The 10,672-nt window shown below is 34.5% G+C and overlaps 2 protein-coding genes across 2 annotated transcripts; both read right to left on the minus strand.

Moving 5' to 3' along the window:
* Positions 1-1,605: 1,605 nt before the first annotated feature.
* LOC117638702 lies at positions 1,606-2,498 on the minus strand. The gene is made up of 2 exons (XM_034373795.1): positions 2,178-2,498; positions 1,606-1,971 (listed from the first exon to the last, which is right to left on the minus strand). The coding sequence occupies exons 1-2, from the start codon at positions 2,496-2,498 to the stop codon at positions 1,606-1,608; spliced, it is 687 nt and encodes a 228-aa protein (XP_034229686.1).
* A 2,934-nt stretch (positions 2,499-5,432) lies between these two features.
* Positions 5,433-6,471, minus strand: LOC117638720. The gene is made up of 2 exons (XM_034373814.1): positions 6,178-6,471; positions 5,433-5,881 (listed from the first exon to the last, which is right to left on the minus strand). The coding sequence occupies exons 1-2, from the start codon at positions 6,469-6,471 to the stop codon at positions 5,510-5,512; spliced, it is 666 nt and encodes a 221-aa protein (XP_034229705.1). The 3' UTR covers positions 5,433-5,509.
* Between the last annotated feature and the right edge of the window lie 4,201 nt (positions 6,472-10,672).

Here is a 10,672-nt window from a genome sequence, read left to right on the forward strand (position 1 = left end):
TGAGCTCCATGTGTTCATGTCAAGAGTTACAACTTGAAATTGATCAAATAACCAGAGAAGCCGTTGGCCCCAGATGTGCCTCTTTTTTTTTTTGGAGGAATGAATGTGATCATCTTAAATATTGGAGGAATGGCCGACCTACTTTCATATCATAAAGATTCGTCATCATCATCATCATCTCATTCTCAGCCGAGTCTTTTATTTATTTTTTAAATAATTTTTTTTTATTTCAATGGCATGAATTTAAAGAGAGAGCCTTCATGACATGACCCATGAAATAAAATCTCCCAAGTAAGGACACTTTGTTTGTTTCCTGCATTTGCACATGGTAACTATAATGTTATGTGCGGTAAACTACGATACAATCAACTTTTTAAAATTGAGCATGCATACATGCAACTATTCTTTTTTATAGCAAATCCTCACCTTACCTACTCTTCAAGGCTTAATGATTGTTTTATCTCATGGAACGGGCGTTTAGTCTCACTTTATCTATTGAAATTGAAATTTTCTCACTTAACTCCTAGAATCTTTAAAAATTACAGAAAGTGCGTCTATTTTCATCCACAAAACCCTTAAGTGTGCGACATGGCATGACATGGAATTTTAGTAATTTTAGCTATTAAAAAACTTTAAAATCCAAAATAAATAAATAAATTTAAATTTTTTAGAGTTAACAAACCCCCTCCATGGCAGAGAAATTGCCCACTTGAGCCTCCTTCAATTTCAGTAAAACTACCCACTTGAATCTGGTGGATTGAGGCTATCAAACAAAATTAGGGTCGGAGTTGCGTCTAATGATAATGATGGAGTTGGATGGAGTGGATTGCTATATCCACCAAACAAATTTTTTCTTCGATTTTTCTTGGTAAGGCTTTAATATGTAGGACAGCTATCATTGACCTTGACTTGGACTCGGTGTTTATTTTTCTTTCTGCCGACTTAACCCAGCTGGTTATTGATAATTTTGATAACTTGATGGTCATATGTAGATCTTAATACAAAACAAACATAAGTCAAGGGGTTCTAGCATAGTAAAAAATAGCCTAAATTTGTAGATTATAGAGGTCTTAGTTTCCAACTCTCATGACAACTTGGTTATGTATGTGTGAGAAACCTCCACTCCTCTTATATAATTTAAACAATCGCCTGTACTAAAAAAACAAACAAACAAATAAAAAACCCTCCGTGAACAAAAGATTTAAAACCCACCACACTACATAAAGCTTTTTTTTTTATTAGTATATTATAGTCCAAATTCCAGGTACATGATATTACATCTACATCTGCTGATGGAGAGTGATCGAGGAATTAAACATCAAACATATATATATGCAAGTCAGCAATATGAAAATAATGTGATAATTAAAATAAAAGTACATGTTATATTTTAGCATTAACAAAAAAAAATAAAAAATAACAGCTGTCTAAATAATGAAAACTTTTCCAATAATAATGCAACAACAATATAATTTTACTCTCACAAATTCGCAAACAACATAACCAATAGACTATTATTCTACTAATTATTTGGAGTGTTTTTTTCATTTATCTAATTTATTTTAATCCAACGTTGGAACTAGACTTTCATAACATTAATAACTATTAGTTTGCAAATTTAGCTTTGTAGTCGGTCCACAGTTGATCAACTGTCTTCCCAAGCAGCTCCTGAAAGAAGTTGTCACTGTAGCCATCTCTCATCTTCTTGTTCAGTTCAGCCACAAACCCTTGTTGAAGATCATTGCAATAGTCCAGGAACCTTGCAGTCACTGAATAACCTTCATCCCACCTTTGACCTTCACCCGACTTTACCCATCCATTGGGCACATAATCCGCCTTCAACCTCACAAAGTCTGCAATCCCTTCTATCAATCCAACAGGAGCTTGACCCTGTCCATTCCACTGCCATGAATGTGTCATCTCATGGTAAAGTACCCCATTGAAATCTGTCTTGATATCACCCTGTATGCCCTGGACACAAGGTATCAAATATTATACGACAATAACAATATGAGGTTAAACAAAATACAGAAATATTAATATCGGTTTAAAATATCAACAATCGCTAACAAAAATGAGCGCATGATGACTTTATGGAGTGTAAATAATAAACTATAAAAAAATTAAATTTAAAAAGTAATACCATAAATATATGAAAAACATTAACAAAAGTTTACCTCAATGTATTTAGCCCCGACATGAATCTCATTGTTGCTGGAAAATGCAATGCCATCGATGTCTTCCACAAACAAGCTCACGCGTTGCACGTCCCTTCTATCTGCCGGTGTAGTTTCCGCGAAGAGGTTCCAAATGAAATCTGTGGCGGTTCCCATTGTTTGCTGGGTGTAGTCCACCCCGAGCTCATTTGTAAAGCGGATACCGCCGGGGGTGTTCGGGGCCCGGTTTTCGACAACAAATTGGACAGCATGGCCCCCATGCAAGGAAGCTAGGGCAAGGAAAGAGGCAAGGATGAAAAAAGAGAGAAAGCCAGCAGCCATAGTGTTTGTAATAACAGTGAGTGAATTTGGAGCTAGCTAGTTTAGGTTTTGTAACAGAAAATTGTCATTGGCAGGTTTATATAGAACTCTATTTACAATCACTGCTTTGACTGTTCAATTTTTTGCCGTGTCCTAGGGTTGTGACTTTCCTCTCAGATTTTAGAAAGTCTCTCCACTACATCCTCGTCATACTAAAACATTGAAACAAGTCTTCTTCTTCTTGTTCTAGAAACGGTTCTTATTAATTGTACAAAATTTATGGCCCATGCATTCATATACATATGAATGCTTTTCTTAAGATCCAGCTTTCGTTTTGGGCTAAACCATATTTGACGCCATTAAGATTTGGGGTCATCATCAAATTGGGTCAAGAGATTTTAATTTTATCTATTTACACAATATCGTTTTAAAATTCAACCAATTTAAATGTTGTCATTTGACTCTATGAACAGGTTTACATAGAACATTATCTCCAATCGCGGCTTGAATTTTTGATCTTTTGTCGTGTCGTAGGTTGGGACTTTCCTCTCAATTTTAGAAAGTCTCTCCACTGTATCTTCATCATACTAAATCAAGTCTTCCTCTTTGTGTTTTGTTTTTTTTAAACCACAATATTTACTTTAATCTTAAAAAAAACTGAGATGAAAGAGAGGACAAAAATAAACAGAGAAACAGAGAAAGAGAAAGGTGAGAGAAAAAAGAAGAAGATAAGTAATGGAGAAAGAAAGTGATGGGGAAGGGAGAAAAGAGAAGAACAATGAGAGAGAGAAGAAGAAGAAGAATAAAGAAAGGGAAAAAATGGTGAAGGTGGATGGGGATGGAGTCGCGGGGGAGGCTGGGAAGAAAGAAACAGCGAGGAAGAAGAAGGAAAATAATAAAGAGAGAGAGAGTAAAAAAAGAGATGGGGAAATATTAAATAAAAGGAAAGAAAGAGAGAGAATAGGAAAAAAAAAATAATAAAGAAGATGGATACTATTCGGTACAGTATGACACCAAACGAGATGAGAAATATGGAACCGGTGTCATGTCAAACAGAAATGGTATCATACCATTTACTGTGCAACATCAAACAAGATTGGCACGGTTTGGGTTCGGTATCTATTTTCTTGTTTTGATGCCCAACCTTAGCGCTAGGAAAAGAAGAAAGGCATATTGTTGGAATTTTTGGATCGATTAAGGAAGTTTGAAGCAAATATGGATTCTGTCAAGATTTATATTTAATTTAAGGCTTAATATCACAAAACGTCTCTAAGGTTTACGAAACTATCATATTGCATCCTTATTGTTTTTTTTTTTTTTTTGTCATTCGTGGTCCTCAAGGTTAATATGTGTGCTCACAAATAGTCCATGCCGTCAGGTTCCGTCAAAAACTCCATTTATTTGCTGACGTTGCATATATATATATATATATACAGTCCCGGTCTCTTGGACCACAGGAGTCCAAGAGATTGTGGTCACCCACCGTTGGATATTAATCCAATGGTTCAAAATGATATATATAAATGCAATATGACATAAAATGATTATTACCCGATTCAAGTCAACCGTTGAATTTACATCCAACGATGAGTGACCATAAATCTCTTGGACTACAGGGGTCCAAGAGATCAGGACTGTATATATATATATATATATATATTAATTATTTAAAATTTAAAATTCATAAATAATATTTTGGTGCATAAAATTTTGGTTTTTCATTTCTAAATTAAAAAAACTCTCTTAGTTTGCTCATGTAGCATATATGTGGAGCTCACATCTCTAATAATATAGTGTCACGTGTATTTAAAATACAATATATATTTTTAAATAATTTAAAATCATAAAATTAAAAAAAAAAATCTGAGGTTTTATGAATTTTAAATGAAAAAATAAAAAAATTTCGTAGGGACCATTTTTGAACATATATATTAACTTCGAGGATCACGAATGACACAAAAAACCTCAGGGACATTTATATATATATATATATATATATATATGTCACGTCAACAAACTAACAGAGTTTTTAACGGAACTTGACAGCAATGACCATTTGTAAGCACACATACTAACCTTAAGGACCACAAATGACACAAAAAAATAATAATGATGCAATCTTATAGTTTCATAAACTTTAAGGACGTTTTTTTTTATATTAAGCCTTAAAGTAAATACAAATCTTAACAGAATCTATATTTGCTTCAAATTTCCTCAATCAATCCAAAAATTCCAACCATATGTCTTTCTTATTCCTAAAAGCTAATTTTTCTTTGATTTTTCTTGGTAATTATGGAGAGGCTTTAATACGTTGGGCAGCTATCATTGACCTTGACTTGGACTCGGGGGTTTTTTTTTTTTTTTTCCTTTCTGCCGACTTGACCCAGCTGGTTATTAATAATTTTGATAACTTGGTCTATTTTAATTATTTTATTATGATTAGTCATAATTCGATTTTTTCTGCGGAATGTATTTATATACAAAACAAACATAAGTCAACGGAGTTTAGTACAATGGAAAATAGTCTTAATTTACAGACTATAGAAATTTTAGATTCTAACTCTCATGACATCTTGAGTATATGTGTGAGAAACCCTCATGCCTCTTCTGTAATTTAAACTATCGCTTGTACTGAAAAAAACAAACAAACAAATAGAAAAACCTCCAAGAACAAAAGATTTAAAACCCACCACACCACATAAAGCTATTTTTTTTCCTCCCATATTTCGGAAGTATATTCTAGTCCAAATTCCAGGTTCATGATATTACATCTACATCTGCTGATGGAGAGTTATCGAGGAATTAAACATCAAACATATATGCATCAACAATATAATTTACTCTCACAAATATGCAAACAACTAGTCTTTGGCTTACTCGTAGTTGTATTTGTACTATTTTTCTACTAATTATTTGGACTTTGTTTTTATCTAATTTATTTTAGTCCAACTGTGGATACAAAACCCACATCTTATTTGTTCGTATTAGAGCTAGACTTTCATAACATTAATAACTCTAGTGCACATGCTTAATTAGTTTGCAAATTTAGCTTTGTAGTCGGTCCACAGTTGATCAACTGTCTTCCCAAGCAGCTCGTGAAAGAAGCTGTCACTATAGCCATCTCTCATCTTCTTGTTCAGTTGAGCCACAAACCCTTGTTGTTGATGAAGACCATTGCAATAGTCCAGGAACCTTGCAGTCACTGAAGAACCTTGCTTCCAACTTAGACCTTCACCCGGTTTCGCCCACCTATGGGGCACATAATTTGCCTTCAACCTCACAAAGTCTGCAATCCCTTCTATCAATCCATTTGGAGCTTGATGATTTGCATGACTCTGCCATATATGTGTCATCTCATGGTAAAGTACCCCATTGAACTCTGTTTTTATGTCACCCGGTATGCTCTGGATACAAGGTATCAAATATGACAGCAACAGTATGAGGTTAAAAAATACGGAAATATTGAAATCGGTTAAATATCAACAAAACATGAAGCTATCATGTAGAGTTTTTATTCACGTGCGCTCTAAAAAAGTCATCATGAACTTCTCATAGTTCAGTGATCTCATTGTTCATTAACTAAATTGACATTAAAAGTGAGTGCACAATGATTTTTATAGAGTGTAAATATTAACTCTAAGAAAAATTGAATCGAAAGTAATACCATAAATATATGAAAGATATCACCAAAAGTTTATACCTCAATGTATTTAGCCCCAACATGAATCTCATTGTTGATGACATGCGCAATGCCAGGGATGTTATCCACAAACAAGCTTACGTTTTTCACGTTCTTTCTATCTGCCGGTGTAGTTTCATTGAAGAGGTTCCAAATGAAATTTGTGGCGTTTCCCATTTTTTGCTGGGTGTAGTTCACACCCAGCTCATTTTTGAAGCGCATACCGCCTGAGGTGTTTGGAGCCCGGTTAACGACGGCGTAGTGGACAGCATGAGCCCCATGCAAGGATGCTAGGGCAAGGAGAGAGGCGAGCATGAAAGAAAAGAGAAAACGAGCAGCAGCCATACCCGTAGTGTGTGTGTTTGTAATAATACTGATCAGTGAGTTTGGAGCTAGTTTAGGTTTTGCATACGGCTCTAGAGCCTCTATGTGCAGATTTATTTAGAACTCTATCTCAAATTACTGCTTGACTTTTCTATATTTTTTTCTTTCTAATCTCTTTGTTTTCTTCGGTTCTTAACCACAACTCCGTTATCTGTATTTGATATTCATGTATGCAATAAGGTTACTGACTCCTCCTAATAGCAAGTTGCAGGCATCATGCATGGTCCATGCCGTCGAATTATTATGGCCGTTGAAGTTGGTCCACTGCTCTGGACTAGACCATTAACCTTAAAGTACCAAAATATGCATAATAACCATGTTTGTATGGACTGCTTTTAAGCAGTTATATGTATTTGTCAGGAAGATTACTATTAAAGGTCATTAAGATATCATCATTATCTTTCATCTAGATTGGATCATAATAATTTACCCAAGTGTATAGCCCACTTGTGAATCATCTGACCCAACATGGGCCTACTAATCAGGGTTAATTATGGGCCTAAACCCCACAAAATCCAAACTTTATTTTTAGTTTTCGCCCTCTCTCTCTCTCTCTCTCTCTCTCTCTCTCTCTCTCTCTCTCTCTCTTAATATTGCTTTCCCTCTACATATTATATACCCTGGTATGCACTTCTTACCAAATAAGGTCGAAGGGTGGTTCACTTTACCCTGTTAGGACTTAAGATCACATATTAGAAAAATAGTATACCAGAAGGTACCCTTTCCTTATAAGTCAATTTTTACGGGCATGTTCTACTTATGGGTTCTTAACACACCCAACCCTATCTCCGATGGCCAAAGAATTCAAGGTAACTCTGATACTTACTACAACAAGAACAAAAACACAAACATAATATCGAGTTATTTTGACTTCAAAACAGTAATAAGTTATATGTATGGTGATTTATCTACTTCATCCCAAATATTTCATACTCAATTTCGTGTCATTTAAATATTCCATATTGCTTTATTTTGTATTAGCAACGCAAACAAGATCCGACATGGCACGAGATCATGTCAAAAATCTCATCATAAACATGTGCTAAGTGTCTGAATTTTATACCTTGGCATGAAGCGAACCATTCATACCAAGCCAAGAAAAAGAGAATTAAAAAGGTTTAACTAATATTACATTGGTGTTTGACCGGGGAAAAAAACGCTATTGATGTGTATCAAAAGACTCGGAACTAAACCAATTTACAAATATGAATGAACATAAAATGTATATTTCTATTTTGTGGCCAGTCATTTCCACTGGCCAAAAAACAACAGAAATTGAAAATAAAATAAAATCTGTAGTGTTTGTGTTAGAGATATGAGGAACCAAGGCTGTGACTACGTCTAATGCCACCTCTTATGCAAAGGTTTCCTCAGCCTCTAAGCTTGGCTCCTTCAAGAAAATCTCCCATTTTTGTGTGTATTAAGCAGAAATAATAGCCTCCATGTCGATCAGTGGCCACTTCCCCTGCGGCTTGGCCCAGAGTAAGCTTGTGCTATAATTGAATTCTTGATGGACTCAAAAGTGGAGCCTCCAAGAGGTCTTGAAGCCTCAACTTGTAGAGAGTAAGAGAGCAAGAGGAAGAAGATGATCATGGAAATGGCATTGAAAGCCAAAACAAGAGTAGAAGAATGAGATGTCATTTTCAATACAGTTCCTGCAAAGCTTCGCTTTGATCAGGCAGGAGGCTTAAAGAATGTTGGGATGAATAGGAGATAGCTTACTTAATTTCTTATATATAGAGATTAGAGAGAGAGAGAGAGAGAGAGAGAGAGAGAGAGAGAGAGAGAGAGAGAGAGAGGTACGTACGTGGGAGCTTAGGGAAGAAGCTTTGATTTTTGTTCATTGACTTGGTATTGTGGGCAAGGGTTGTGTTTTTTGAGTTTTATGAGTCTGGAGTTTGAAAATGTAAACCTCAGGCCTTGACTATATTGAAGTTGTTCCAAATTTGAAATGTTGAAATAAGAATTAGTCAATCGTTGGGCCAACATTACAGTTAAGGTTGGTGGAATTTCTTGTATTATAAATAAGGATATGCATATTAATTCTAATATTTTGGTTGCCCTTTTCTGACTCGATCACAATAGATATGGAAAGAATCGTCTTTCCTCGCCTACTCACTATTAATGCCCAACTTGTTTAATTTTTTAGACATTTTTCTATATCCTGGTCTTTCTTTTTAAGACATTCATTTGGACATGTATGGCGTTCTTTTATATGCTATGTTACGGATTAGATAGCTTTTTTGTTTAATTTAAATCAGGACGTCAATAATTATTTGATTTAGTGACACTCAGTCTTCATTTTATTAAAGTAACTCAAAGTCCAAAATTTATAACACGTTTTGGGCTGTGGTCAAATGCAGTTTCAAATTCACAGGCAACTTATGTAGCTCCCTATAAATTTGAAACACCATTTTCTGATGTTAAACGGTATGCATGACACTGTAATTATCCCTTTTAACTATTTGCCAATACTTTTAGGTGAGATGATTACAACATCATGCATTACCCATAAAATAAAATTTAAAAAAAAAAAAAGGCTGTCTTTTTTAAATTGGGATTATTTGAAAAGCCACAACTTTTTTATAATCTACTATTTTGTCAAGTCTTTTGACAACAAAGTCTGAGAAAAATGTTCAAAGCAACACTAACTTGGTAATGCTTTGGACCCTGCAAAATCAACTATATGCACTTACTATTCAGCAATTGGTACAATATTGAAAATCAAAGAAGAAGAAGACCGCCATATACAAATAAATGTAAGAAGAAAAAAATATCAAGCATGAGAATTCTTATGAGTCAGGAACATGTGCCAGCATAAACAATGGATTAAGTAAAAGATTGAATTGGTCTCAAAACAACATCCAACTTTTGACGTCGTTGATTGTGGTTTCAGACTCTCTCACTGACTGCTCAAATTCACATTTTTTCCAGAGTCCACATTACATAATTTTAAAATAGCTTGAGTTGATGAAAGTCCAATTAATCTTTTTGTCAATGCCACAAAGTCCTAATTCAACCATCTCTTATCCCCAGCTACTGCGCATATACATATATCCATAGTTCAACTCTCAATTTTTTCATTTTTATTTTCAATTTGAAAGAAAAAAAAAATATGAAGGGACTCATTATGTCATTTACTACATGCTCAGTTGTAATCTTAAAATTTGGATACTAAGCTAAATGATACTAATGTTTTAGTTATTCATATCTCGTTCTCATCTTGTAATGTGGTTTTATGATCAGAATCATCTATCTTTTAGGCCATCCTTTTATAGATCTACAAAAAAATAAACTAAATCGAAAATTATTTTAGTCATCTAATTGTTATCAAATAAATGGACAACCCTAGTATTTTGGTTAAACACTAAACTATCACACTGTAAAAGAATGGCTCATCTATTTCCAATTTTGGTCAACATTTTTGCACGATTAATTCTTATAATGACCTAAAAAATGAACCGTCGTTATCATCATACAATACTGCACAATAAAAATAAGAAGAAAAAAAGTATAGAGAATACGGAGCTCGCATTCCTCGTTTTTATATTTACTCTCACCATAAATCTGAATTATTTCTAACTTTAATATCATCTGCCGACTTTAAGGTCTTCAAAATTTGAAGAGCCTGCGCCTGTAATATTATAATGTTGTTCCTGCAAAGTGAACACATTGCTTACCAGGCAACGTATGAATATGTTTCGACGTTGAAAGGTGATTCCATTTGGGTGGCAACAAACTCTGCGTCACTGAGGACCGAAACTTTTAATAATCTTTTGTAATGCAAAACATTCTATGACACGAGGTCTTAGGACCACAAACCATTCAACCATTTTGGCCTAAAGAGGAGCAAATCTCAAAGTTCGACCAACTTTTTACTTCCCTCTGTCTGCATTTTCCTTTCCGTTGGGCTGACTTGTTGCTTTTTCAACATGTTCATATTTACCAAAAAGGTCAAACATATCCAAAAATTGACCTAAAGAGGAGCAAATCTCAAAGTTCGACCAACTTTTTACTTCCCTCTGTCCGCAGTTTCCTTTCCGTTGGGCTGACTTGTTGCTTTTTCAACATGTTCATATTTACCAAAAAAGTCAAACATATCCAAAAATTGAAATAGTATATTGACAAAACA

This window comes from Prunus dulcis, chromosome 8 (assembly GCF_902201215.1).
Source record: "Prunus dulcis chromosome 8, ALMONDv2, whole genome shotgun sequence".
NCBI lineage: Eukaryota > Viridiplantae > Streptophyta > Magnoliopsida > Rosales > Rosaceae > Prunus > Prunus dulcis.